This window comes from Sorghum bicolor, chromosome 4 (assembly GCF_000003195.3).
Source record: "Sorghum bicolor cultivar BTx623 chromosome 4, Sorghum_bicolor_NCBIv3, whole genome shotgun sequence".
NCBI lineage: Eukaryota > Viridiplantae > Streptophyta > Magnoliopsida > Poales > Poaceae > Sorghum > Sorghum bicolor.
In genome coordinates this window covers 5571584-5598703 of record NC_012873.2, presented here as the reverse complement: position 1 = coordinate 5598703, position 27120 = coordinate 5571584, and the positions used below count along the sequence as shown (strand labels likewise).

The 27120-nt window shown below is 43.0% G+C and overlaps 6 protein-coding genes across 7 annotated transcripts; 2 read left to right on the top strand and 4 right to left on the bottom strand.

The window, feature by feature from the left end:
• LOC110434716 lies at positions 1473-2396 on the top strand. The gene has a single exon (XM_021459422.1). It carries the CDS (start codon positions 1473-1475, stop codon positions 2394-2396), a length of 924 nt encoding a protein of 307 aa, XP_021315097.1.
• Positions 2601-3779, bottom strand: LOC8079419 (glutathione S-transferase T3). The gene is made up of 2 exons (XM_021458124.1): positions 3364-3779; positions 2601-3284 (listed from the first exon to the last, which is right to left on the bottom strand). The coding sequence occupies exons 1-2, from the start codon at positions 3712-3714 to the stop codon at positions 2670-2672; spliced, it is 966 nt and encodes a 321-aa protein (XP_021313799.1). The 5' UTR covers positions 3715-3779; the 3' UTR covers positions 2601-2669.
• LOC110434715 lies at positions 8434-9357 on the bottom strand. The gene has a single exon (XM_021459421.1). It carries the CDS (start codon positions 9355-9357, stop codon positions 8434-8436), a length of 924 nt encoding a protein of 307 aa, XP_021315096.1.
• Positions 11449-13516, top strand: LOC8077639 (premnaspirodiene oxygenase). 2 transcript variants are annotated; one of them, XR_002452522.1, is made up of 3 exons: positions 11449-12578; positions 12697-13385; positions 13471-13516. XR_002452522.1 is itself a non-coding variant. In XM_021459990.1 (2 exons), exons 1-2 carry the CDS (start codon positions 11634-11636, stop codon positions 13312-13314), a joined length of 1563 nt encoding a protein of 520 aa, XP_021315665.1. In that variant the 5' UTR covers positions 11449-11633; the 3' UTR covers positions 13315-13497. The 2 variants fall into 2 exon arrangements, 1 of the variants encoding a protein (XP_021315665.1); XM_021459990.1 differs by having other exon boundaries at positions 12697-13497.
• Positions 13606-16924, bottom strand: LOC8077638. Its single transcript, XM_002451631.2, has 5 exons — positions 16422-16924; positions 15130-15286; positions 14401-14627; positions 14135-14308; positions 13606-14047 (listed from the first exon to the last, which is right to left on the bottom strand). The coding sequence occupies exons 1-5, from the start codon at positions 16608-16610 to the stop codon at positions 13961-13963; spliced, it is 834 nt and encodes a 277-aa protein (XP_002451676.1). The 5' UTR covers positions 16611-16924; the 3' UTR covers positions 13606-13960.
• LOC8079417 (probable sucrose-phosphate synthase 2) lies at positions 19947-26662 on the bottom strand. Its single transcript, XM_021459119.1, has 13 exons — positions 26350-26662; positions 26151-26240; positions 25170-25378; positions 24836-24899; positions 23673-24371; positions 23422-23529; positions 23137-23268; positions 22894-23070; positions 22446-22499; positions 22296-22358; positions 21484-22188; positions 21230-21357; positions 19947-20506 (listed from the first exon to the last, which is right to left on the bottom strand). Exons 1-13 carry the CDS (start codon positions 26536-26538, stop codon positions 20230-20232), a joined length of 2895 nt encoding a protein of 964 aa, XP_021314794.1. The 5' UTR covers positions 26539-26662; the 3' UTR covers positions 19947-20229.

Here is a 27120-nt window from a genome sequence, read left to right as displayed (position 1 = left end):
ATATAGGTTCATGTATAAAATTTATGTTTTTAGATTCACCGTGGAAAACACTTCCATAATATATAACCCATAGGTTGTAAAACTTTAAGGTTCTGTTTGGATATAGATATTGGGGGACCTGGAATTGAATTGGGTCCAATACCAAAACATATATGGTATTGAAATGACCAAAATTAGAATACTATTGTTTGGATGGCCATTGAATTCGCTTTTGGAGTCCTATAGCAAGTAGCTCAAATTTGTTTCCTGTTTGGATGCAAAAAGCATTGGAGATGATTTCCAATTCCAAAGTCCTAAGCCATCCAAACACCGGCGTTTGGTGTTATTCAATGCCAATTCCAATTCCTGATGAGCCTCAATGCCTACATTCAAATGCAGCCTAGATTTTATGAAATGGGTGGACAAAGATAGTTATGTTTGGCTGACAAACCTAATATGAGATGTAAAAAAGAAAGAATGCCATGTCATATCTAGCCATCGTCATCAACAAACAGCCGTAAACAGCCGTATACATAGACGCCCGATTCTTGCCTGCTCGGCCATGCTCCGGCGGCGGCGCCTGCTAGTGCTAGGCTGCTAGCTAAGAGCATCTCCAACAATTAACAAATTTTGTTTGCCAAATTTCGAGTTATAGGAACTTGCTAAAAAATTTGACAAGTAAGAAAAAATGCTTATCTCTAATTGTTTGCCATTTGGACTTGCCAAATAAAAAAAAAAGGCCCACATCCAACTACCGCCGCCGCCTGGTCCCTCGTCCATCTCCTACCGTACGTACGTGACTCTCTCCGATCCTCTCGACTTGCCTTGACCCGCCGCCGTTTCTTTGGTTCATTGCGGCAAGGGTGCAACCCATCGTGTCCAGCATCATCCTGCAAGGTGAGATCAAGGTAAAATCTGCACTCCCTCCTTGGTCTATCGAGTACGTCGCAACACCTTTCGTCCCTAGGTTAGCATGTCATTCGTGCATTTGTTTGTGACTATGGAGTTTTTTTTTGTTATAAACCTTGTCCATAGGAATCATGGCTAGAAAGAGATCCCGTGTGCAAAGACAGTTGGATGATTCATCATCCGATGACGATGCTAGTCTTATAGTATCGGCCGCTCAAATTCTCTTGACTGCTAGCAATGAAAAAGGACCACATGGTGGCTCTGTCAAAGGTCATCGAGTTGTTTTTCGTGACAGACAAGGCGGTCATGATAGGATGTATCAAGATTATTTGGCTGAGAATCCAACATACGGCCCCGAATTATTCCGTAGAAGGTTCTTGCACTTCAATTTCAGATTAAATTATTTTTAATCAAATATTATTTGTGTTGCCAAACTTTTATTTTTCTGGTTCAGGTACAGGATGTCTAGGGATCTTTTCTTACGCATAATGAACGCTGTTGAAGAGCATGATGAGTATTTTGTCCAAAAACGGAATGCTGCGAATGTACTTGGCTTGAGTTGCTTCCAAAAAGTCACTGCCGCAATGCGTATACTGAGTTATGGAATGGCTGCTGATATGACAGATGAGTACGTACGCATTGGTGAAAGTACAGCGCTCGATAGCGTGCGTCACTTTGTTCGTGCAGTTGTTGAAGTGTTTGGAGATGAATACCTCCGACATCTCAATGAGGCGGACACAGCACGCTTGCTTGCAATGGGTGCGAAAAAAGGATTTTCAGGAATGCTAGGGTCCATTGATTGTATGCATTGGGCGTGGAAGAATTGTCCATATGACAAACATGGTCAGTACAAGGGTCATGTGGATAAGCCCACTATTATTTTGGAAGCTGTAGCTTCGGATGACCTTTGGATATGGCATGCTTTCTTTGGAATGCCCGGCTCTCATAATGACATTAATGTTCTTCATAGATCTCCTTTGTTTGACAATCTCGCGGAAGGTAGAGCTCCAGAAGTGAATTTTTCTGTAAATGGCCACGACTACAACATGGGTTATTATCTTTCAGATGACATCTACCCCCCTTGGGCTACTTTAATCCAGTCTATCAGTCGGCCTGTGGGCAACAAGAGGCAATACTTTGCCAAAGCGCAAGAAGCAGCACGAAAGATGGTGGAGAGGGCTTTCGGCGTTCTACAATCTAGGTTCGCCATTGTTCGTGGTGGGGCACGTTTTTGGGACATTGATACATTAGCAGTAATCATGAGGGCTTGTGTTATCATGCATAATATGATCGTCGAAGATGAAGGATTCGTGGTAGACCATAACGAGGAATTTGAAAATCAGGGTGACAATGTGGAGATAGGTCGTGGCCGGCGAACTCGCACGCTTGATGAATATATTCAAGCACATCAGCAGATCAGAAACAAAGACACACATATGCGGTTGAAAGAAGATCTCATCGAACACCTTTGGAACCATCACCCAGATTTATATTCGTACAATATTTGAATATTATTATGATTTTATTTGCTGTCAATTTATTTTGGAACCATAGCCTGAGAAACACATTTGATTTTATTGTATTAAACTGGGTTATATTTGCAGTCAACTAAATGAGTGTCATTTTATTTTCTGAAAATATTTTTCCATGAACGAAAACAAAAGATTCAGTGCACACGTCCATGCTGAGTTCTAAAATAAATTTACGACATTTAAACAAAGGTTCTACTGAATGAACTTTTCAAAAACTAAATATTTAAGCTCAAATGACGTGAAGTAGATTTAATTTCCACGGCGCCTAGCGACAATGTCCTTCTGCATAATGTCAAGCCATTCACGCTGAAGCGTGTTGAGGGAGGTCATGTCTGCAAGCATAATTTCTTTCTCTTGTTTCACCAACTCGGCTTCAGCTCTTTTGTCCTCCGATTCAGCTCTTTTCTTCTCTAGCTCCAGAGATTGCTTGTCTAGCTCATGTGATAGCATAAACCTTTCATTCTTTGCCTTCTCCTTCTCATTATCGGCCACCTCTTTCTTAGCCCACATGCTGTCAATAGCCTCTTTACAAGCTTCGGCACCCCTAAACCTGAGGTTTGCTTTAGCCTTCTTCACTCCTTCGCTCCTTTTCCTTGCTCCGGTCTCTGCAGCAGCACCACCATCATCGGTGGCCTCATTGTCATGTGCATTGTTGGTTCCTTCCTCTTCTCTTGGTCGAGACACTTTCGCAGATTTTTTTTTGGACTTGTTTCCAGCTGATGCTTCTTTCTCCAACTGTAGAAGTTCAATCCTCTTGGCTTTCCACTTGTCCTCCTCCTTAAGTATGTTCCAACAAGACACAACACTGCATTTCTTGCCCTCCTTGGTTTCTACCCCTGAGAACATCTTGAGGGCACTTGCAATCTGCAATAATAATATGTCAATATGTATTGCTGAAACAATTGGAGATCGAACAAAAAATAAAAATTTAACAAAAAATTACCTTGTCTTGTATAGTTGTACCACTTTGATTTCTACGATCAATCGCTTCATAACATGAACAAAACTTGTTCACTACAGTCTGAATTGTGAGCCATCTATGCAGAAGTGAACTCTCTGTCCTTGGAGTTGTCTGTTTATTGTGGGTCTCAAAGTAAGCACGAACCTTACCCCAAAATCCAGTACGGTTTTGATTGGCCCCGTGGATAGGATCTTTGCTAGCAATCAACCATCCTTCGCAAATAAGTTCGTCTTCCTCAACACTAAAATTTTTAGACCTCTTGGTTCCCCTGTTACCACGAGTACCAACAACTTGCACCTCTTCTGGACTATACTGCGTTTCTTGTTGAGTCATTGGACTGGTCAAGTCATTGAAACTTTGAACATGGTCATCATCTCCATTGAAAAGAATCCCAGACAAGAACTCCTCTTCCTGATTCTCCATGAGTCTAACAAAAATGAAAAACCACCAGTGGTCAGACAAACTGGAATTAACCTGGAATTAAAATTAAACTGAAATTAATAAAAAGCTAGAATTAACCTGGAATTAAAATTAAACTAACTGAAACTAAACAACAATGGTACTGTCAACATTGAATAAATTTCTGATTGAATGGGACTTCTTCTAAACCTCATAGCACCAGTGGTCAGAGCATGTATTGTTCTTAAATGGGGCTGTAGCATGCCAAAAATAGGATACCAACCAAAAAACTGAGAAGAAGCACTGCAAAATTCTTCAGTGTAAACTCAAAATATCTGGCAGATGTAAATTGCTGATTGTATACTCCTTACAAATAGAAAATATGCACAGTTTATCAGGCTTGCTATGCTACTTCCCGACCTATCATCAAAATTTTTACTGCATGTTTCAGAATTGTGGAAAATGAACTTTTCAAGCAAGATTGGCGATCAAGAAAGAAGAAGCAGATATTCCAGTATATTGTTCTCAAATGGTCCTTGGTTCTTCTTACTGGCTTGTGTACTGGACTTGTTGGCTTCTTCAATAACCTTGCAGTTGAAAACATTGCTGGGTTCAAACTGTTGCTTACAAGTGTTCAGGCCACCCAGTAAAATTACAAACTTAGGTTCTTTCGTTTTATACTTTGTTTCTCTTGAATCGGTAATATGTGCTATTCAGATACCCATCACCATACTTCAATGAAAATTGCAGGCATAGACCCATGTATTCATCCCATGTCGGAATACCAGCTAATGTAGATCCAATTTTTGTGGCCTCTGTTGAGCCACTCTTACTCAAGTACCAGGTAAGAAATCACACTTGAAAACTGAAACTTAACTACATCAGGCTGGTATGAAAAGAAATGGCCAGCTGATCTGAATATGCTAACCATAGTATCATGTGCAGTGATTCTGTGGGTTGTAGTAGCACAAACAAATTCAGAATGCCACCAGCTGCAGGCTCAGACGAGACATCATTTGTGATCTATGGTGATATGGGGAAGGCTCCGCTGGACCCATCAGTGGAACACTACATTCAGGTAGACCAAAATGTTGCCTTGAAAAACAGAATCGCTTAACTCTGGGTTTTGTGTTCAGTAGTAACTCTCATGGCAAGCGTTTTGCAGCCTGGATCGATTTCTTTGGCCAAGGCAGTGGCTAAAGAAATTCAGACAGGAAAGGTCGATTCAGTCTTCCACATAGGAGACATAAGCTATTGGTACTCACGAAAGGGTCGCCAGAAGCCCCCTGCCCAGCGCCTCGCCCCCTGCCCAGCTCCCTCCGCCTGCTCTGGGGTCGCCAGAACCGCCACGCCCACATCATCGGCCGCGCCGGGGTCGCAGGGGCAGCTGGGGCCTCCGCCCGCACCGGGATGCCCGGGACCAGAGCGAGCGGGGCCGCCGTGCCTGTGCTGGGTTCCAGGGGCCTCGCTGGTGGCTGGCGCCCGTGCCGACGCTCGCTCGGCGGACGAGCCCGAGAAGGTTCCTGAGGTTTCGGTTTGAGAAAGAAGCCGCCGCATCCGTCGATCTCGTCGGAGGCGGCAACGGCGAAGAAGGCGAGCAGGAGGGAGAAGACGAAGGGATTTCGTCGAGGGATTCATCTCCGCCGTCTTCCCTTCGTCTTCTCCCTCCTGCTCGCCTTCTTCGCCGTTGCCACCTCCGACGAGATCGACGGATGCGGCGGCTTCTTTCTCAAACCGAAACCTCAGGAACCTTCTCGGGCTCGTCCGCCGAGCGAGCGTCGGCACGGGCGCCAGCCACCAGCGAGGCCCCTGGAACCCAGCACAGGCACGGCGGCCCCGCTCGCTCTGGTCCCGGGCATCCCGGTGCGGGCGGAGGCCCCAGCTGCCCCTGCGACCCCGGCGCGGCCGATGATGTGGGCGTGGCGGTTCTGGCGACCCCAGAGCAGGCGGAGGGAGCTGGGCAGGGGGCGAGGCGCTGGGCAGGGGGCTTCTGGCGACCCTTTCGTGAGTACCAATAGCTTATGTCTCCTATGTGGAAGACTGAATCGACCTTTCCTGTCTGAATTTCTTTAGCCACTGCCTTGGCCAAAGAAATCGATCCAGGCTGCAAAACGCTTGCCATGAGAGTTACTACTGAACACAAAACCCAGAGTTAAGCGATTCTGTTTTTCAAGGCAACATTTTGGTCTACCTGAATGTAGTGTTCCACTGATGGGTCCAGCGGAGCCTTCCCCATATCACCATAGATCACAAATGATGTCTCGTCTGAGCCTGCAGCTGGTGGCATTCTGAATTTGTTTGTGCTACTACAACCCACAGAATCACTGCACATGATACTATGGTTAGCATATTCAGATCAGCTGGCCATTTCTTTTCATACCAGCCTGATGTAGTTAAGTTTCAGTTTTCAAGTGTGATTTCTTACCTGGTACTTGAGTAAGAGTGGCTCAACAGAGGCCACAAAAATTGGATCTACATTAGCTGGTATTCCGACATGGGATGAATACATGGGTCTATGCCTGCAATTTTCATTGAAGTATGGTGATGGGTATCTGAATAGCACATATTACCGATTCAAGAGAAACAAAGTATAAAACGAAAGAACCTAAGTTTGTAATTTTACTGGGTGGCCTGAACACTTGTAAGCAACAGTTTGAACCCAGCAATGTTTTCAACTGCAAGGTTATTGAAGAAGCCAACAAGTCCAGTACACAAGCCAGTAAGAAGAACCAAGGACCATTTGAGAACAATATACTGGAATATCTGCTTCTTCTTTCTTGATCGCCAATCTTGCTTGAAAAGTTCATTTTCCACAATTCTGAAACATGCAGTAAAAATTTTGATGATAGGTCGGGAAGTAGCATAGCAAGCCTGATAAACTGTGCATATTTTCTATTTGTAAGGAGTATACAATCAGCAATTTACATCTGCCAGATATTTTGAGTTTACACTGAAGAATTTTGCAGTGCTTCTTCTCAGTTTTTTGGTTGGTATCCTATTTTTGGCATGCTACAGCCCCATTTAAGAACAATACATGCTCTGACCACTGGTGCTATGAGGTTTAGAAGAAGTCCCATTCAATCAGAAATTTATTCAATGTTGACAGTACCATTGTTGTTTAGTTTCAGTTAGTTTAATTTTAATTCCAGGTTAATTCTAGCTTTTTATTAATTCCAGTTTAATTTTAATTCCAGGTTAATTCCAGTTTGTCTGACCACTAGTGGTTTTTCATTTTTGTTAGACTCATGGAGAATCAGGAAGAGGAGTTCTTGTCTGGGATTCTTTTCAATGGAGATGATGACCATGTTCAAAGTTTCAATGACTTGACCAGTCCAATGACTCAACAAGAAACGCAGTATAGTCCAGAAGAGGTGCAAGTTGTTGGTACTCGTGGTAACAGGGGAACCAAGAGATCTAAAAATTTTAGTGTTGAGGAAGACGAACTTATTTGCGAAGGATGGTTGATTGCTAGCAAAGATCCTATCCACGGGGCCAATCAAAACCGTACTGGATTTTGGGGTAAGGTTCGTGCTTACTTTGAGACCCACAATAAACAGACAACTCCAAGGACAGAGAGTTCACTTCTGCATAGATGGCTCACAATTCAGACTGTAGTGAACAAGTTTTGTTCCTGTTATGAAGCGATTGATCGTAGAAATCAAAGTGGTACAACTATACAAGACAAGGTAATTTTTTGTTAAATTTTTATTTTTTGTTCGATCTCCAATTGTTTCAGCAATACATATTGACATATTATTATTGCAGATTGCAAGTGCCCTCAAGATGTTCTCAGGGGTAGAAACCAAGGAGGGCAAGAAATGCAGTGTTGTGTCTTGTTGGAACATACTTAAGGAGGAGGACAAGTGGAAAGCCAAGAGGATTGAACTTCTACAGTTGGAGAAAGAAGCATCAGCTGGAAACAAGTCCAAAAAAAAATCTGCGAAAGTGTCTCGACCAAGAGAAGAGGAAGGAACCAACAATGCACATGACAATGAGGCCACCGATGATGGTGGTGCTGCTGCAGAGACCGGAGTAAGGAAAAGGAGCGAAGGAGTGAAGAAGGCTAAAGCAAACCTCAGGTTTAGGGGTGCCGAAGCTTGTAAAGAGGCTATTGACAGCATGTGGGCTAAGAAAGAGGTGGCCGATAATGAGAAGGAGAAGGCAAAGAATGAAAGGTTTATGCTATCACATGAGCTAGACAAGCAATCTCTGGAGCTAGAGAAGAAAAGAGCTGAATCGGAGGACAAAAGAGCTGAAGCCGAGTTGATGAAACAAGAGAAAGAAATTATGCTTGCAGACATGACCTCCCTCAACACGCTTCAGCGTGAATGGCTTGACATTATGCAGAAGGACATTGTCGCTAGGCGCCGTGGAAATTAAATCTACTTCACGTCATTTGAGCTTAAATATTTAGTTTTTGAAAAGTTCATTCAGTAGAACCTTTGTTTAAATGTCGTAAATTTATTTTAGAACTCAGCATGGACGTGTGCACTGAATCTTTTGTTTTCGTTCATGGAAAAATATTTTCAGAAAATAAAATGACACTCATTTAGTTGACTGCAAATATAACCCAGTTTAATACAATAAAATCAAATGTGTTTCTCAGGCTATGGTTCCAAAATAAATTGACAGCAAATAAAATCATAATAATATTCAAATATTGTACGAATATAAATCTGGGTGATGGTTCCAAAGGTGTTCGATGAGATCTTCTTTCAACCGCATATGTGTGTCTTTGTTTCTGATCTGCTGATGTGCTTGAATATATTCATCAAGCGTGCGAGTTCGCCGGCCACGACCTATCTCCACATTGTCACCCTGATTTTCAAATTCCTCGTTATGGTCTACCACGAATCCTTCATCTTCGACGATCATATTATGCATGATAACACAAGCCCTCATGATTACTGCTAATGTATCAATGTCCCAAAAACGTGCCCCACCACGAACAATGGCGAACCTAGATTGTAGAACGCCGAAAGCCCTCTCCACCATCTTTCGTGCTGCTTCTTGCGCTTTGGCAAAGTATTGCCTCTTGTTGCCCACAGGCCGACTGATAGACTGGATTAAAGTAGCCCAAGGGGGGTAGATGCCATCTGAAAGATAATAACCCATGTTGTAGTCGTGGCCATTTACAGAAAAATTCACTTCTGGAGCTCTACCTTCCGCGAGATTGTCAAACAAAGGAGATCTATGAAGAACATTAATGTCATTATGAGAGCCGGGCATTCCAAAGAAAGCATGCCATATCCAAAGGTCATCCGAAGCTACAGCTTCCAAAATAATAGTGGGCTTATCCACATGACCCTTGTACTGACCATGTTTGTCATATGGACAATTCTTCCACGCCCAATGCATACAATCAATGGACCCTAGCATTCCTGGAAATCCTTTTTTCACACCCATTGCAAGCAAGCGTGCTGTGTCCGCCTCATTGAGATGTCGGAGGTATTCATCTCCAAACACTTCAACAACTGCACGAACAAAGTGACGCACGCTATCGAGCGCTGTACTTTCACCAATGCGTACGTACTCATCTGTCATATCAGCAGCCATTCCATAACTCAGTATACGCATTGCGGCAGTGACTTTTTGGAAGCAACTCAAGCCAAGTACATTCGCAGCATTCCGTTTTTGGACAAAATACTCATCATGCTCTTCAACAGCGTTCATTATGCGTAAGAAAAGATCCCTAGACATCCTGTACCTGAACCAGAAAAATAAAAGTATGGCAACACAAATAATATTTGATTAAAAACAATTTAATCTGAAATTGAAGTGCAAGAACCTTCTACGGAATAATTCGGGGCCGTATGTTGGATTCTCAGCCAAATAATCTTGATACATCCTATCATGACCGCCTTGTCTGTCACGAAAAACAACTCGATGACCTTTGACAGAGCCACCATGTGGTCCTTTTTCATTGCTAGCAGTCAAGAGAATTTGAGCGGCCGATACTATAAGACTAGCATCGTCATCGGATGATGAATCATCCAACTGTCTTTGCACACGGGATCTCTTTCTAGGCATGATTCCTATGGACAAGGTTTATAACAAAAAAAAAACTCCATAGTCACAAACAAATGCACGAATGACATGCTGACCTAGGGACGAAAGGTGTTGCGACGTACTCGATAGACCAAGGAGGGAGTGCAGATTTTACCTTGATCTCACCTTGCAGGATGATGCTGGACACGATGGGTTGCACCCTTGCCGCAATGAACCAAAGAAACGGCGGCGGGTCAAGGCAAGTCGAGAGGATCGGAGAGAGTCACGTACGTACGGTAGGAGATGGACGAGGGACCAGGCGGCGGCGGTAGTTGGATGTGGGCCTTTTTTTTTTATTTGGCAAGTCCAAATGGCAAACAATTGGAGATAAGCATTTTTTCTTACTTGTCAAATTTTTTAGCAAGTTCCTATAACTCGAAATTTGGCAAATAAAATTTGTTAATTGTTGGAGATGCTCTAACACGACACCGCCTCGTTCACTCATGCATGCTCGAGCCACGGCGCTGCGTCCGGTCTAGCTCCTTTGTGCCTGCTCAGCATGGCCTCGCTCGCCTGCGTCTGTTCAAGACAGTAGTTAGCAGTGTTTTTTTTTATGATAAATTAGCGAATAGTAGTTTCAGCTATTCAGACCATCGAACATGCTCCACGGTGGCTCTCGCCGGTGCGGAAGCAACACACGGGGATGCACATGTAAGAAGGATGCCAAGGTAAACGCCGGCTTTACTCGCTCTACAACCTTACAGATTGCTTAGTAGGACTTAGGGGGTGTTTAGTTTCCCCTTTTTTAAAAAATAAAATTAGGTTTTGGTCCATCATTTTGCAAAATAGAACTAGACACCATATATTTTTTTTTATAAAACGGTGGTTATTCTCTATTTTGGATTTTGGCCTCAAGAGGCAAAAAAACTCAAAAAGAGCCTAAGACAGGCTCTCATAAAGGCAAAAAATTCTGCATTTTAGATAGAACACCCTGATAAATTTGGCATTTTGTATTCCACCATTCCAAAATAGTTGTCATTTTGCATTTTGCATTTTTTTTTTGAACTAAACACCCCCTTATTTGCTGCTGACTATGTCTTCAACATTGTCGCTCTACAAGTGATATGGGGTTAATCGACCGGTTCACCTCGACGTATTATCTCGTAGCTGGAAAGCTGCATTATTAAAACGCATTACGATACTTGCTAATAGCCTCCCTGCCAAATAACGTCAAATCAAACTAAAGCCTGGCCTGGGTTTCGCAGAACAGCGCCGGCCATATGGTCGCCGTCGGCCCGTCGCCGTCGTAGGGGGATCTCTCACCCCTGCCGGCCGCTCATGCTGCATGCACCGTGCTGTGGCGCGTGGTGCACGTCACCGGTACGTTGCAGCGTTCTTGCACGTACGTCTGTAGCTAACGAACCCCTTCGTCGAGTTTATCCGGTTGGCCGGCCGGCACTTGGATTTGGGCCAGAGAAATAGCTAGCTAGGGAGCAAAGGCCGGAGCGAAGACGACACCGACGACTAGCCACGCATTTGGCCACTGATGCGTCGCGACTGGAGCAGGAGCACGGCGGCGCATCCGCTCTGGCACCGTCGCTCGGCGACCCTGTGGCAGCTCGATGAGCGACGTGACGATACGCGCGCGTGCGGGGGCTGCAATGCCAAAGCGGCATCTCGTGTGGACGACGGCCGGCAATGCCGCCGAGTCGTCCACCACACTTGGCTACCATGGAAATCGAGAAATATTTCACACCGAAAGCTACTCTGTTTTTGTACGTACATCTCACTCGCACCTATAGTACACCATGTGATGCTCCGTTCACGCCCTGGCCTGGCCACCACCAGACACTCCAGTCGACCGCATGCGCATGGAGCAAGCGTCGCACTACCTGTGCCTCTTCCTGGCTCTACTCCTACCCCTCCTGCTCCTCAGGCTACTCAGGGGGCGCGACGGCGACGCCAGCGGCGGCGGCGGCGTCCGGCTGCCGCCAGGCCCATGGCGGCTGCCGGTGATCGGCAGCCTACACCACCTCGTGGGGAAGCCGCTGGTGCACCGCGCGCTCGCCGACCTCGCGCGCCGCCTCGACGCGCCGCTCATGTACCTCAGGCTCGGCGAGGTCCCCGTCGTGGTGGCCACGTCCCGTGACGCCGCGCGCGAGGTCCTGCGGACGAACGACGTCGCGTTCGCCACGCGGCCGTGGAGCCCCACGATCAGGATCATGATGCAGGAAGGGATGGGCCTGGCGTTCGCGCCCTACGGCGACGTGTGGCGCCAGCTCCGCAAGATCTGCATCCTGGAGCTCCTCAGTGCTCGCCGCGTCCAGTCGTTCCGCCATGTTCGGGAGGACGAGGTGGCGCGCCTCGTCGCCGCCGTCGCCGCCGCCCCGTACCCGCACGGCGAGCCCGTCAACGTCAGCCACCGCGTCGCCGTGCTCGTCGCCGACTCGGCCGTGCGTGCCATGATCGGGGACAGGTTCAGCAGGCGGGACGAGTTCTTGGTGTCGCTCGAGGAGGGGCTCAAGATCGTCTCCGGGTTCAGCCTAGGCGACCTATTCCCGTCATCGCCATTGGTGAACTTCCTCAGCGGAACGGCACGGCGAGCGCAAGCAAATCACCGGAAGAACTTTGAGCTCATGGATTGCGCCATCAAGCAACACGAGGAAAGGAGAGCCCTAGCGGCGGCGAACGGCGCCGCTGTCCGGGACCAGGAGGAAGAAGAAGACCTAGTGGACGTGCTCTTGAGGATACAAAAGGAAGGCGGCCTCGGCATGCCCCTCACAATGGGAATGATCAAAGCCGTTATCCTTGTAAGTACATATGGATTTTACATAACAAGAGTTTATTATTATTATTATTATTATTTTGAATAAATAACAAGAACAAGAGTTTATTATCATGCATGTTCTTGAAATTTTGCATATTTAGGACTTGTTCAGCGCTGGAAGCGAGACATCAGCAACTACACTGCAGTGGGCAATGGCGGAGCTTATGAGGAACCCGGATGTGATGAAGAAAGCACAAGCCGAGCTACGTGACAACCTCAATGGTAAGCCGAAAGTGACCGAAGATGACTTGGTAAAGATGAAGTATTTGAAGCTCATCATCAAGGAAACATTGAGGTTGCATCCAGCGGCGCCATTGCTTCTCCCAAGGGAGGCAAGGGAGTCATGCAAGATTCTTGGGTATGATGTGCCAAAGGGAACCACGGTGTTGGTGAACGCGTGGGCGATTGGTAGGGATCCAAAGTATTGGAATGATGCTGAAGAGTTTAAGCCAGAGCGATTTGAGTGTGGCACAATCGATTTCAAGGGAATGGACTTTGAGTACATACCATTTGGTGCTGGTAGAAGAATATGCCCTGGAATGGTGTTTGCGCAGTCGAATATAGAACTTGCACTGGCAGCACTGCTTTACCACTTTGATTGGAAGCTCAAAGAGGGGATGAAGCCAAGTGAGTTGGATATGGTTGAGGACATAGGCATCACTGTTCGAAAGAAGAATGACTTGCTTTTGCATCCTATCGTTCGTGTGCCCCACCAATAATAAACGCAACTATAGTTGCTTCAAGCATTGTATTTGCCTATATGATTCATATATGCTATATGAACTCATATGTAAGTTATCTTATATATCATCCTTATATAAGAATGATAAACTATGAAAACTTCCAGCTTGGAAATGCTGACATCCTTATTCCAGATTTTGGAGGCAATCGACCAACACTATGAATGAAAACTGATAAACTACGAAGAACGTTCTACAAGCATATTCATCCTCCAGTGTGGACTGTGGGTGAAGATACCTCATTATAAATAAGAAAAAAGTAACTCCAGCTTGATGTGTGAAAAAAACAATTTAAACATTGTTTTGTTCTTTGTGTCTTAAGCTTACATACAATATATCAGTTCTTACACTTCAAAGATGCAAGAGCCATTATTACAAGCAGGCTGCAAGCAGCCAACCGAACATACTATTTCATATCAACTTCCAGCTTCCAGGTGCAGAACATATTTGAACCTTAATGCCCATGCTTTATAGCCTATCTCCGATGATGGTTGGTACATGCAAACGCTCGAGTCGAACTCAAGGTCCTGAGTCTACTTATCACAGTAGAAATAAGTGAATCCCTCTCCCTCACTTCAAATATCTTAATAGGTACATAATTATTCTGCTGAGCCCTGATAAGGCATTAGAAGACATCAGGTGGGAACCGTCCAGGCATAGAATTGTTCTGCTGAGCCTGCTTCAAATGCACTCTAAGTGCATAATTATTTATCTGCATCAAACCATGTATCACAGTTTACCTTTTTGTAGAATATAAATATCAAAGGATCAAAATCACAAGGGTGATGAACGGGAGTACCTCAAGAGTTTTTAGCTGCTCCTGATACTGCAATACCAACTGTTTCAGGCTGTCGACTTCCTGAGTCCTCATGTCAAAGTCTTTTTGGCGTTCATGCTGTATCGCAACGCCCCGCTTCAGAACAGCATTCTCTCGGAGAATTATTGCCAGTTGCTCCTTTAGCATCACATTTTCCTATGGAGGGTAAAAAAAAAGCATAACTACTTAAGCTTCCCAAGGGAACAAATCCTAAGATAAAAAATGGCATGTGATGCATGCTATAGTACCCTATGCAAATTCTGCACTGCTTCAGCTCCAACTCGATCCATGATGGATTTTTCAAACACCTCCAAAGCCCTGGATGCACGAGCTCGTGCATCATCTATGTCTGAGGAGCTCATCATCTCTTTGACAAATAGCTCAACCCATTCAGAGCTATGATGACTTGCCTGAGAGTTATCAGTTGCAGGTGGGTTTTCAGTAGCTACGTCCAAATGACCATTACTGGCGGTACCTGTCCAAGACGGAGAATCATAAAGTCAGTATTACAAATTTGATTCACAAAATAGAGAATTTATGAAGATATACAATATAAGTTGGTCAATAAATGATATGTATACTACTAATAAATGCTTAAGTAATGCCCATGGGAAAAAAAGGAAACCAACACATAGGACAATTGAGAACACAGATGACAAAGCTGCATAGCTTAGCTTTAGTTAGTATAATATGCGGTTTACAATAATTCACTGCTGCATCAAGTTGCCAATAACAATGGGTAATCATGACTGACAACAATCAGTCATAATCTATAATATTTGTAAAACAATTAAATATGCCTCCTTGATGGCATTGCTCAACATTGTTTATACACCATCAGGCAAATGTTGACATTCGTAGCAACTGTAACTTAACAAATTTCTTACTAATAATAATATAAATGTGTAATCACAACTAATATATGCTTCATTTTATCTGGTATGCAACTATTCCCAGATGAAATCTAATGTACATACCTTCAGCCGATAACTTAAGAGCTGATGACATGCCGTTCTCAGATTCGCACAAAGTGCCAGAAAGCATAGCCCCAGCTGACTCCAGGCGCAGCTCGTTTAATCTCTTTATTGCAGAGTCCAAGTCATCTCCAGAGGCCTCAAGAGCTTTTTCAAGCAACTGAAATAATTTTGAAAATGAGAATCATACCAAAGAAAATCAAGAACATTGAGCCACGATACATATATCCATCTCTGTTCGCTACCAAGACGAGCTAAATATGCAACAAGAAGAATTTATGATTAGCAGCAAGACATCTCAAACAATATTGATCTAGATACATAGTTACATTGAACTTGTGTAACTGAAAGCAGCATTTTAATTTTTAAAATAGATAATGCAGTGAGACTTTAATTGCACAACGAATGACATGATAGCACACTGCTAAGTGCAAGAAGCAAATGTGACACAAGAATATGAAAAAGGTCTTCCTGAAACCTGTGAACCCATCAGAGCTTCAAACAAACAGAATAACCAAAAAGGCATCAGCTGATCTAATACTCCTCCCTATTGAGAACTGAACACTTCCAAAATAGGTGACTTATGCAACATGCTGAAATGCTCAAAAGTCAGAGCAAAGCTTCTTAGTGGGTATTCCAAATAAGGCATAGGAACCAGATGAAGATTGATATAATCCTGCCGTATAGGTGTATATAAGCAAATACCAAGTGCTCGAAATGAAAATTTCCAGCTTGGCTATAACAGAGGCTGAACAAGTTGCATGCACTACAACCTTCACATGCCAGTACTCTTACAGTTGCTGCTTGATAAATGCCCAAATTCATCCTCCATTAGAGAAAAACATGAGTACAACAGGTTCAATATGATGTGTCACAGCAGCCCAAACCCGTGTGTCAGAACACTTGTGCATCAATCAAAGTATCAAACATTAAAAAGCATAACTTTTGAGCTAAAGGGGTCCCTGTTTCAGCAGAAAAACACCATAATTCATTAACTTGTATAATAATCCTAAATGGCAAACATCAACTAAGAAGCCACAAATCTACACGAAAGGAAGGTGCTTCACATCCAAATATACTACAATCTCACGTCAAATAGTACTTAGGTTCACCAAACGAATTAGCAGGAGCAGCTTCATCTGATCTACACTTCTGAGCAACTGAATCTGATCCCTGTAAAAACTAAATTTTCGGCACGATGATGAACCGAGCCACCTTTCAGTGCGCAAATGCGACGTCCCACCAGATTTTTTGCAAACAAAAAAAAAACAAATGAGTAAAGCGCAGAGACGAACCTGGGGATCCATGTCGGGGAAGAGGGGGAGGAGGTGATGGTGGAGCAGAACCTCCCTCCGGCGGGACGGGGAGCAGCGGGCCCGCTTGGCGGGGTGGTGGTGGTGGGAAGGGGACGGAGGGGAGGAAGGGGAAGCTACAAGGTCGTCGCCGAAGATGGAGGACCTCTTGCCGCACACTACCGCAGACATGGTGGCCCCCGCCCCGACCGCCGCCTCGCAGCGCCGCCGCCGATCCGTTCGTGGCCGCCAATCGCGCTACTCGCCCCCTCCGGCGCCGGACACCATCTGGCCCTCCGGGGTCCGGCCGGTGCGCCCCTCCTCACGCGGTGATCCACGGCGGGATGGCGCGCCCGAGGTGTCCGTGTCCGGGGACTGGCTGGCGGCGGCGGCGCTGGTCCGGAGATGGGGAAGGGGAATTGCTTGGTTGGTTGGTTTTGTCTTTGGGGGCGACGGGTTGATTCCAGTGCGGGCTTGCTTGGGCTCTCTGGGATCACGACACAGTTTTATGGACGTTGCGATGTTGCGGATTTGGTGTGGTTTTTCACAGGTGTCGTTGCCTTCTTTTTGGGCTTTTTGGATGTTGCAATGGAATGTCTACGCAGGGGCACTAATAAAGGGTAATGATAATTTAATTTGGTCCAAATATTGTGGGATGTGCCTTAGATTTTTATAGCAATTTATTTAATCGACAGTTTGACATGCTGGCATGCTGCTCGCTTATAGTATCTCCTAAAAAAATGTGTCTATTGTAGTATCTTTTTCCAAGATTCTTGGAAAATTAAAGCATTTCAAGTTAAGATAATAATATTTATGATATCATTAAAGAATTATTAGATTTTTTATTAATTATATTCTCCAAGATTGATTTCATATTTTTTGTAATTCTTTTTATATTTTTTATCAAACTTAAAATGCTTTGATTCTCCAAGATTGTTGGAATAATTATAATTTAGGATGGAGGGAGTATCTTTTTCGCAAACTCCGCTAAATGGCCATCGTGGTATGTTGCTAGTGGGCAACCCCTTTCACAATCAGACCTTCTCTTCTTCTTCTCCATGACGAGCTTAGAAGACTCGGATATGGCGAAAGAGGCAGCCAGGCACGGTTAGGGCAAAGGGGAATGGCCATGACATACACTCTCCTGGTTTTAAAAAATGTATTATGTTATCTTTATATTAATATTTTGTATCAGCGTCTACAATGTCAAATTAATCAAGAAGTTCTCCATAAACTATGTCTCGTATTTATTTGAACGTCTACTTGTGACATATTCTCTTAGTTCCAATTGAAGATTGTTCTTGACTTTTGTAGATATATACTCCCTCCGTCCAAAAAGAGTGTCGTTTTAGGTTTTCGTGCCACAAGTTTAACTCGATTTATAGAAAATACGTGCAATATTTATATCTCTAAATAAATTTGTTAAAAAACTAGACTTAAAGATCTTTCCAATGATATTAATTATGTATTATAAATATTAATATTTTTTACTATATATTTAATTAAAGTTATTTCTCGGGAAGCGAAAACGACACTTATTTTGGGACGGAGGGAGTAGCTTTTAAGTAATTAAACAGTCTTTTTGACATCATAGACCTGCATCATGGACACAATATTGTATTCAACTTAGCTTTAGGCCCTGTTTAGTTTCCCACCCAAAAAATTTTCATCCATCCCATCGAATCTTTGGATACATGCATGGAACATTAAATGTAGATAAAAAATAAACTAATTACACAGTTTGGTTGAAAATCGCGAGACGAATCTTCTAAGCCTAGTTAGTCTATGATTAGCCTTAAGTGCTACAGTAACCCACATGTGCTAATGACATATTAATTATGCTTAATAGATTTGTCTTGCAGTTTCCTTACGAACTATGTAATTTGTTTTTTTATTAGTTTTTAAAAACCCCTCCCGACATCCTTCTGACATATCCGATGTGACACCCAAAAATTTCTCATCTCCAATCTAAACAGGCCCTTAACCTAACCATGACGACCACCACCTTGGTAACAACAGAAAGCAATAGAAAGTGTGGTAGCCGTTCAAACAAAATCCTTGGTAACAGCATCATTGGATTCCGTCCCCTCAGCGGCTGCCGGCTGGGCAAGTACAAGTTTGGGTCTGCCTTGCTCGTTGGATCTTCCTAGCTAGAGGCATCATCGTAGCTCACGCTTCTCAACCTTTGGTTTCTCACGGGAGACCTCGGCGCGCTGCGGTGAATTGGTATCTTGCACACGTCGACATCCGTCGCGATGGATGGATGGATGGATCCTATTCCTACGTCCGCCGTCCGCCTACTACTATTCTCTTTGCCTCCTCGTCGATGATGCAGTGCAGCAGCGTTATCCGGGGTTTTTTTTTTCTTTTCCTTTTTTCATATTTACATATACACATCTGATAGTATATCCGTTGATGGACCTGGCCGGTGGCTTTCCACTGACCAACCACGGCCTTTTTTTGCTTTTTCTAGCTTGCGCCTTGTTTAGTTCACTCGAAATCCAAAAAGTTTTCAAGATTTCCTGTCACATCGAATCTTGCGGCACATGCATAAAACATTAAATATAGATAAAAATAAAAACTAATCACACAGTTTAACTGTAATTCACGAGACGAATCTTTTGACCTTAGTTAGTTTATAATTAGACAATATTTACCACAAACAAACGAAAGTGCTAAACAAGGCCTTGACTGCTCTGCTCATGTGTCCGGACCTCCGGAGACCGGGTCACCGGGCACACGGCACGGCTCTTCTCGCGGCACCGGCCGCGGCAACGCCAGCACATATCTGTACGATTTTGCCTTATTTATCCTGAATTTTACGATATATATATATAATATTAAATATAATTTAAAAATAACTAATTATTTATGACATATGCATGAAGTATTAAATAAAAATAAAAAATAAATAATTATATCTACGGATATGTGCTGGCGTTGCCTATAATTAGACAATAATTGTTAAATATAAATGAAAATGCTATGGTATCTGAAAACTCTTTGAAACTAAAGAAGGCCTTGCCGTCCAAACAGAGTTAGCTGCTTCCGTGCGACCTGTGGTCTTGTTCGCTTGAGTTTACCAACCAAATTTATCAGTTATTTAATAGTATTTTTTCTCATAACAAATTAGTAAATAGTACTTTTTGGCATTGCTTAACAAGACGGTCGCTTTTCGCCGCTGATCGCACGGTCGTCCAGCGCAAAGGAAGGAATGCGACATGGCGTGCGAAATGCACGGCCGAATCGGTACGCCGATGGCAAAGTGGGTTGCCGTGCTGTGCTACCAAGGTAGCTGACGGCAACATGCTTTGCTGTGCTTGCTACGAAATTGTAATCGCAAGTCAACAGGGAAAACAGCTGATGGCCACGGTAACTACCCACATGGTACGGTATATGTTCAAAAGGCATATAGAACAAACTAGCCAGATATGACAAGTGATGACCATAGTCATACATTTTGCACGCTCAGCAACAGTATATCCTTACCATTGAACACTACCGTTCCAAACCATTTTTGCTTTTCACTTTATGCATTCGTTTTTTTTCCATTATCAATATGTGAACCGGTTTCTTGTTTGGTTGCAGTGTACTCACTTCAAAATTTTGGGATATTACAAACAAAGGAGGGCAGTTATTCACAGCTCAAGAATAAGCCACCACCACCGCGCGCGCACACACAAACACAACCTCTACAGCCTACAAGCAAAATCGGCATTTCCATCGAGCATGGAAACAGTTGCACTTGGTTCGTCACCTTTCCTTTCGTTTTCCCGTTGGCTTGGGTGTGGAAACAGAAGCTCCGGGGGTGTTATTGTGTGAGTATACCCATCTGCTGCAGGGCAGACTTCAGGTCATCCGTGGTGTAGCCCTCGACACCGATGATGTTTGAGCTGTCGAGGGCGACAACATCCTGCAAAGGGTATCTCCTCACCGTGTGGATCCTGTTTGCGGGGATGTTGAACTCGCCCTTCAGGATAATGGTCCTATGGAGACCCCCCAGCAGTTCCTCGTAATCTGAATCGCCGCTTTCACCCACAAGGACTGCAACATTTGGCACCTCTATCCCCCAACGTATACACAAGTACCTACTCAACGGGGGAAAAAATGGTCCACAGGGTTACAATATAACTTTAAAACAGGTTGTTGATTTGTGGTTATGACATGCTATATCAAATACAATTAAGGTGGGGATGCTGTCCCCCCAGGTTGACCATTCCCAAAAAATAAAAAAATAAAAAACCTATAGCTTAAAGGTGATTGGAGTATGACAAAATGAAAACTGAACCCACTACTTAACTAAGTTGGGTACTTTGGGAGCAAGTCATAGTGATAAGATCCACAGTATCATTTTGAGATAGAATACTAACACTTCTATCAACTTTAATCAAATGAATATCTAGTCAAAAAATAATTATGCAAAAAGAAGGGCAATACCTTTCATGAAAGCAGAGTAATTTTATGCCAAAATGAACTATAGTCAGGTCACTTGAACAGAATAGTCAGTTAGCCACTGATTATTAGGCTTCACCCTTTTCTATATTTGTAGGGAGAATTCAACATTTAGGATATCTTTAGCTAAGCAGGGATTTGAGACCAAGTCTATACCGTTTTATTGTGTTTGAACTATATCCTGAATTTCTAGCGATCCCGGTATTCCAGGCAAACCCTTAATATTTTGCTCGTACAAATACACATTCATGGTGTTTCTAATCAAATTAGTAGGCAGCCTAAACTGCTGGAACTATACCTTAAAGAAATAAACTGAAGGCAGGTCGAAGAAGAATAAACATAAATAAACAATGGCAAACCTTAGAGCCTGAGATCTTGATGCGTGGATAGGGACTACAGATAATCTGGTAGCGCTGTGGTTATACAATGCATTGCAACGGAGAGATTGGATTCTCATCAACTTCCTCAATTCCTTTAAAGGAGGAAGCTACAGTAAGAAAAATAATCATGTCAAACATTATGAAAGAGAGTATGGTAATGCTTTAATTGAAGGAATGCACAATGCACGCAAAGATTATAGAATGTAAATACAACTGGAAAATAAAAGGCTTACATGATTGGGATTAACCACTCTAAATGCAAGACAATAGGCTGAAGAGTGTTCTGGATCTTCAAAAATAATTTGCCTCTCTGTTCTTCCCTTTCTTTCTACCACTGAAGTGGCCCACTTCACAAGATATTTCCTTAGTCCTTCTCCTCCCCAACGATACTCGATATGTGACTGGTGATTTTGATCTAATGCAAATGTAATCTTGGAGTTGTTTGGTGTTTCACCGGAATATGAAGGATAGTAAATGTTACTCCCACTATTGCAGATGAAAGCATCAAAATCAGTGGGAAGCATGCCACCAGATAGTAGCAGTGAATTTATCTCTGATATTGTCAGCGAAGTTGACAGCACAAAACCAGTTGAACTTGACATGTTTTGTGTATGTATGACCTCAATAGCATTTCTGATTATCCTGACTAGATCTTCCTTGTTAACAGAGTCTACAGAGATAACAATGATTTGCCTCCTTCCTGAAATAGGTGTATTACTCCGCTCCTCTCTGTTACCAATAGCAGGAGACCTTGGGCCAAGAGTTAATATCCTTGACAGGTAATTCTTGCAATGTTCAGGCCACGAGAATCGGTGAATATTTGTCAGTCCATTCTCTCTGCACCTTGACCAAAGTTGTTTGTCAGAAAGAAGTTTATATAGTGCATCCGCAATGGCATTCTGATCGTGCGGATCAACAAGGAGACCATTATTCAGGACCTGAATTATCATCAATCAGAAAACCAATAGTGATGTTTTGCAATTAGTTAACATATATTTCGAAAGCAAAGTACATGAAACAATCGAATAACAGAAGGAAAACACACCTGATTAATTTCAACAGGGGCTCCATTTTTTGTCGCAATTATAGGCAAACCATTCATAGCAGCCTGCACATGGATATAACAATTGGTTATAGTTAGGATACAGACAGAGTGATAGCAGCAACAGTAAATTGGAACCTCAAAAAATCTGACCTCTATCAGAGTAACTCCAAATTGTTCGAAGTAAGCTACATTTACAAAAGCCCCCTGCAGAAAGATCGACATATGACCAGCATGCAAGTGTATAGTGAAAGAACACCAGTACTAAGATGGTAAGAGTTCAGCAAACCAAACTAGTACTCCCTCCGTTCCATATTATAGGACGTTTTGGCTTTTCTAAATACATAATAAAAGTACTTAGATATACACTAGGTCTAGATACATAATAAAAGTAATGTATCTAGAAAAGCCAAAACATCTTATAATTTGGAATAGAGGGAGTATTAAATAAATCAGGGTTCATGAAATGAAGTGATCTTCCCTTTTACTTGGATGTTTTATGTAGGTCTCAAATTTAAAACTTTATATGAACCAGATAAAGAAGTACTAAAAGATAAGCACCTCAAATGATTGGATTCAGACCAAGGGGGAAAGAGAATACCTTTGTTCTTGCAGCTAAACGATAAATGTCAGGAACTTCCGAGTGCTTATGATGCTTGGGGTATGCCACTTGACCATACAAGTCATATTCATCAATCAATGTAAGCACTGATGTCAAGACAGCAGCACTCATATTGTGCATCTTAGATATAGCTTCACGGTTACCCATTATCAATGTCTACAGCACAAATTCAAAAGTAAGCACAAAAGTCAAGAACATCAGGATAACTAATGTCAATCTTACAAGGTTTGCAAGCTCCCTTAGTGGCCGACATTCACCAAATGCTTTTACAAGCGTAGTAATATTCTTCTCGGGATAAGGGCGAGCAACAGCTAGAATCATAGGCTTCCTAGGATTTGTAAAGAAGCGCATTATCTGCCATCAATTGTGCACATGTATAGTCAGTGTTTGAAATTTGAATGCAGATTTGACAGACAAAAATAAACCATCCACATCAACTACTAAGTAAATGCTTCACTAATGATTAACGAGCCTTTGTGTATACTATGACAAAGAATATGCAGTGACCTGAGACCAAATAGGTGGATCCTCAGATGCTGGGGATGGATTCTCTTCTTCACCATCCATATCAAAATCGTGAATAATGTGACCAAATTCAACTCCAGGAGGAATTATCTGCAAAAGCGATGAATAGAGAATAAGGTCGAATCAAAGTCACAATAGACATTGGTGCAATTACATCTTGCACTAATTGCCTAGACAGAATATACTTGCAATGATCAAAGTTACCACAAGGGTAGTAGAATGTGTATACTTACAACCATACGAGGCATAAAACGGCCATAACAATTAGCACCACGTTTAACTCTTGCTCGGAGCTTCCTTGCAAGTATAACCTCAAAACCATCATACAAGTTCCACTGCTCTTCTATTTCTTGCCTAGTGCTTGCAATGACAATCTCAGATGCGTCAAGAGATAGCTCCTCTGCCTCAATTCGGCACATTATTTTGTATGTCATATTTATCTGTTCTCTAGTTTGTCTCCCTTGTTTGAGAAGCCCTTCCAATTTATCTTTCCCAAGAAAATGTCCTGTGAATGCCATAGGAAGGTTAAGTGCTCCAGAAAGTAACGCAGCTGCAATTCCTGCACTGGCATAATGCCCATGAATCACAGCAGGCCATACTGGATGCACGCGGCCAGTTTCTTCACCTATGGCTTTTGACATCCTCACAATATGGCTGAGTGCACCATCAACAAATTCTTGAATGAAAGGCCATAGATGTTCTTTAGCTAGATACTTATCTTTTGGACCAAACGGTAGCCGAATTATATACGCACCACTATTTTCTCCTTTTTCTTGTTTAGAATTTTTACCACTTGTTGAAACCAATAATTCTGCAGGTTCACCATAACTACGATCAAAATTTGGTGCTAATATTTGTCTTGTTAGCAGATCAACCCGGTAAACTCCAGGAGATGAACTTAGTGCTTTAGCAAGTTCAACCACATATTTGACCTACAAAATGTCAAAAATAAAATTATGCACAAATCTGAACTTTTACTAGGTGGGATGGGAAATATCAGATGACAAAATATAAATGTAAATGTGTTATAGCTTTGTACGGTATGTTCATTTATAATGGGAAAGGGAGTGTGATCTATCAAATACTAAAGGTCTAAAAGTTTTTGAGAGAGTAAAATACTAGAAATTCTTGTACAGAAGGAAAAGTATCTAATTATAGTTAGATGACAACCGCTGAGTATTTTACAGAACATACTTGAACTCCCATTAAGATATATTGGTCCACAAAATTTGAGTTTTGAAAAAAAAGGAGTCTATGAAGTTTTATTAAGAAAAAAATTATTGGGTCATATTTGAGTTGCCAAGTATTGAAAGTAAACAATATACTAGATCACAATGTGCACTTATACATGTAAATATAAGTTGGTGTACTAATTAGCTGAGTGCAGCAAGATTACCTGGCCACCCGTATCTGAATCTCGGCCAAGCTCCATATTCTCACCACGGACCAGACCATGTAGACTGCAATATAAAGCGCAGACAGATTAACAAAGGCTATATGCCAATGATGAGTTTCAAATTGCACATTTCACATTGCAATAACAGCTAGATCCCCATATGCCTTAGCAATTCATTTGCCTTTCCACCAACACAGGAAACACCATAAGATTTAAGCAATTGTTAGGACAAAAAAACATTAGTGCCCCTTCAAATGCCGACAAGAAAAATAAAAAGAAACATTTCTTCCATGCTCCATACTTAAAAATGATTTGGAAGGAATATCCTCTATACCTGATCAATACTATGTATAGCTTGTCAATTGAACTTGTCTTAGGTGAGCTCCCTGTGGTGCTGTCCCCATATGCAACAGATGGATCACCAGCATCTTCTCCCTTTTCACCTTCAAAGAGATCTTCAGACATATCTGCAGTAGCATCAGCTCGTGTTTTCTCAGTTTCTGGCTGGCGTTTTGACAAACGACAAGCTTCTTCTTTCTCGAACTGCATATACAAATATGTATTTGAAAAATAGAGGACAGTATTAGAAAGATCAACTTGTAAATCATAGGTAGACTAAGGATACTGTGCAAAAGTGCTTAACTCTATGACAGAGGAACTATAGTCAAAACAGAATGTGCGGCATCTTGAGGACAGAATAATAGCCATGGAGGGCTTTGGAATAGATAAAAAAAAAAGATGCTGAAATTGAAATGGATATGCAGTGTCAGCATGCTCCCATTGGCTCAGCTAGTCAGCTAGTGGGTAGTGGACATTCTTGAAATTCCTTTGTTCCCAGCATCTGTCACAATTGGTCCAGCTACTGGACAAGTGAAAGCCATTTACATGCTTCATTCATGAAATTCCCTTGTTCTCAGCATCTGTCGTAGTTGGCCCAACTACTGGACAAGTGAAAACAAAGGGGGCAGCAGCTGAAAAACTTTGGAAAGACTGGCAAACTACAACGTCAAAGCTGTATCAGAGGCCAATGCCGTCTGAAAACAACACCTCACGCAAGTCAATATAGTGTTTAGCTGATGTATCCCATCTAATTGATCTGCTTGCGTCCAAACGTCACCTAGCAAGTGCAGCGCCTCGTCCTAAGCCTCTAACTAAGGGAAAGCAAAAGCAACAGGCGATCTAACTATCACAGGTAATCAGCAACCTCTAGGCAGAATAGTCGCCGCAAACCTAATCCAACGTCAAATGATACTTTGTACTAGCAGTCTAGCAGAGTCCGAGCAGAGAAGCAACCGGAGAAAGAACCTAGCTTTACCTCCTTCTTCTTCCTTGCAAGGTTCCAGATCCTCCACGTCATGTTCTCGAGCCGCGTGTTCCTCTCCTGCGGGCTCCGCATGGCGTTCGCCTGCAGACACGGGCACGCCCAGATCGGTAACGGAATCACAACAGCAACAGCAACAGCAACGGAAGATAAGAGGCGGAATTGGCGGTGACCGCATCGGCAACGGACGTACGCGTAGCCATGTCTTGTAGAGGTCGGTCTCGTCGTAGCCGGTGATGACCTCCTCGACGAAGTAGCGCGCGGGGGAGAAATGGCCGCGCTCGCGCAGGAGGAGGGAGGGCCGGTCGCCGCCGATGGCAGCCTTTCCGGCGTCTAGGATGGCGTCGAGGTAGCTGTTGATCCAGTTGTCATTGCCCGCCATCGCCGCCGCCGGCGAGGAGGAGAATCCGGCGAGATCGGTGGACCGAATGGGAGAGTGGAGGCGAGGCGGAGGGAGGAAGAAAAGGAGAGGAGGAGGTGAGGAGAAATAGCCAAGTTAAAAAAATAAATAAAAGGCGTCGGAATTCCTATATACTAGCAAAAAAAAAAAGAAGGAAAGGTGTCTCATAAGTCATAATGCGGTGAGTAGACAACAAGGAAACAGTGTGGTGGCAATTGTGACATAAATATTTGTTTAATTCAAATGGTCAGTTCAAAAATGAGTTTAATTTTAATATTCTATTAGTATCACCGAAAAATGTTTGTTTAGATTTATTATTTATATATAAGAAGTTTCTGTTTCGACTGGGATTTTCTGGATTTGTGCTCTTGGCCATCATTTTCAGCTAAAGATGTTAGAGCGGGTACTATTTTTGGACGCATCCAATGATCGGCGTAATCATGTGGGACTTCGTTGATTTTATTAAAAAAACATAGGAGTACTGTACATTATTGAAAGACATGTGATGTATGTATGAACCTTTTGGTACATTACGTATATTTTTTTATTTTTGAATCGTCAGAT

What these genes read in the sequence shown, in the direction of transcription:
- LOC110434715 (XM_021459421.1), bottom strand. Translation starts at nt 9,357, where the DNA reads ATGCGTATACTGAGTTATGGAATGGCTGCTGATATGACAGATGAGTAC.
- LOC8079417 (XM_021459119.1), bottom strand. Translation starts at nt 26,538, where the DNA reads ATGGCGGGCAATGACAACTGGATCAACAGCTACCTCGACGCCATCCTA. An exon ending in CTATACATAGTATTGATCAG is followed by an intron (nt 24,900 to 25,169) that starts GTATAGAGGATA and finishes TTTATATTGCAG; the next exon opens with TCTACATGGTCTGGTCCGTG. An exon ending in ATCCACCTATTTGGTCTCAG is followed by an intron (nt 23,269 to 23,421) that starts GTCACTGCATAT and finishes AATTGATGGCAG; the next exon opens with ATAATGCGCTTCTTTACAAA.
- LOC8079419 (XM_021458124.1), bottom strand. Translation starts at nt 3,714, where the DNA reads ATGACTCAACAAGAAACGCAGTATAGTCCAGAAGAGGTGCAAGTTGTT. An exon ending in GTACAACTATACAAGACAAG is followed by an intron (nt 3,285 to 3,363) that starts GTAATTTTTTGT and finishes TTATTATTGCAG; the next exon opens with ATTGCAAGTGCCCTCAAGAT.
- LOC110434716 (XM_021459422.1), top strand. Translation starts at nt 1,473, where the DNA reads ATGCGTATACTGAGTTATGGAATGGCTGCTGATATGACAGATGAGTAC.
- LOC8077638 (XM_002451631.2), bottom strand. Translation starts at nt 16,610, where the DNA reads ATGTCTGCGGTAGTGTGCGGCAAGAGGTCCTCCATCTTCGGCGACGAC. An exon ending in TCCCCGACATGGATCCCCAG is followed by an intron (nt 15,287 to 16,421) that starts GTTCGTCTCTGC and finishes AAATTATTTCAG; the next exon opens with TTGCTTGAAAAAGCTCTTGA. An exon ending in AGCAGCTAAAAACTCTTGAG is followed by an intron (nt 14,048 to 14,134) that starts GTACTCCCGTTC and finishes GGTTTGATGCAG; the next exon opens with ATAAATAATTATGCACTTAG.
- LOC8077639 (XM_021459990.1), top strand. Translation starts at nt 11,634, where the DNA reads ATGCGCATGGAGCAAGCGTCGCACTACCTGTGCCTCTTCCTGGCTCTA. An exon ending in TGATCAAAGCCGTTATCCTT is followed by an intron (nt 12,579 to 12,696) that starts GTAAGTACATAT and finishes TTGCATATTTAG; the next exon opens with GACTTGTTCAGCGCTGGAAG.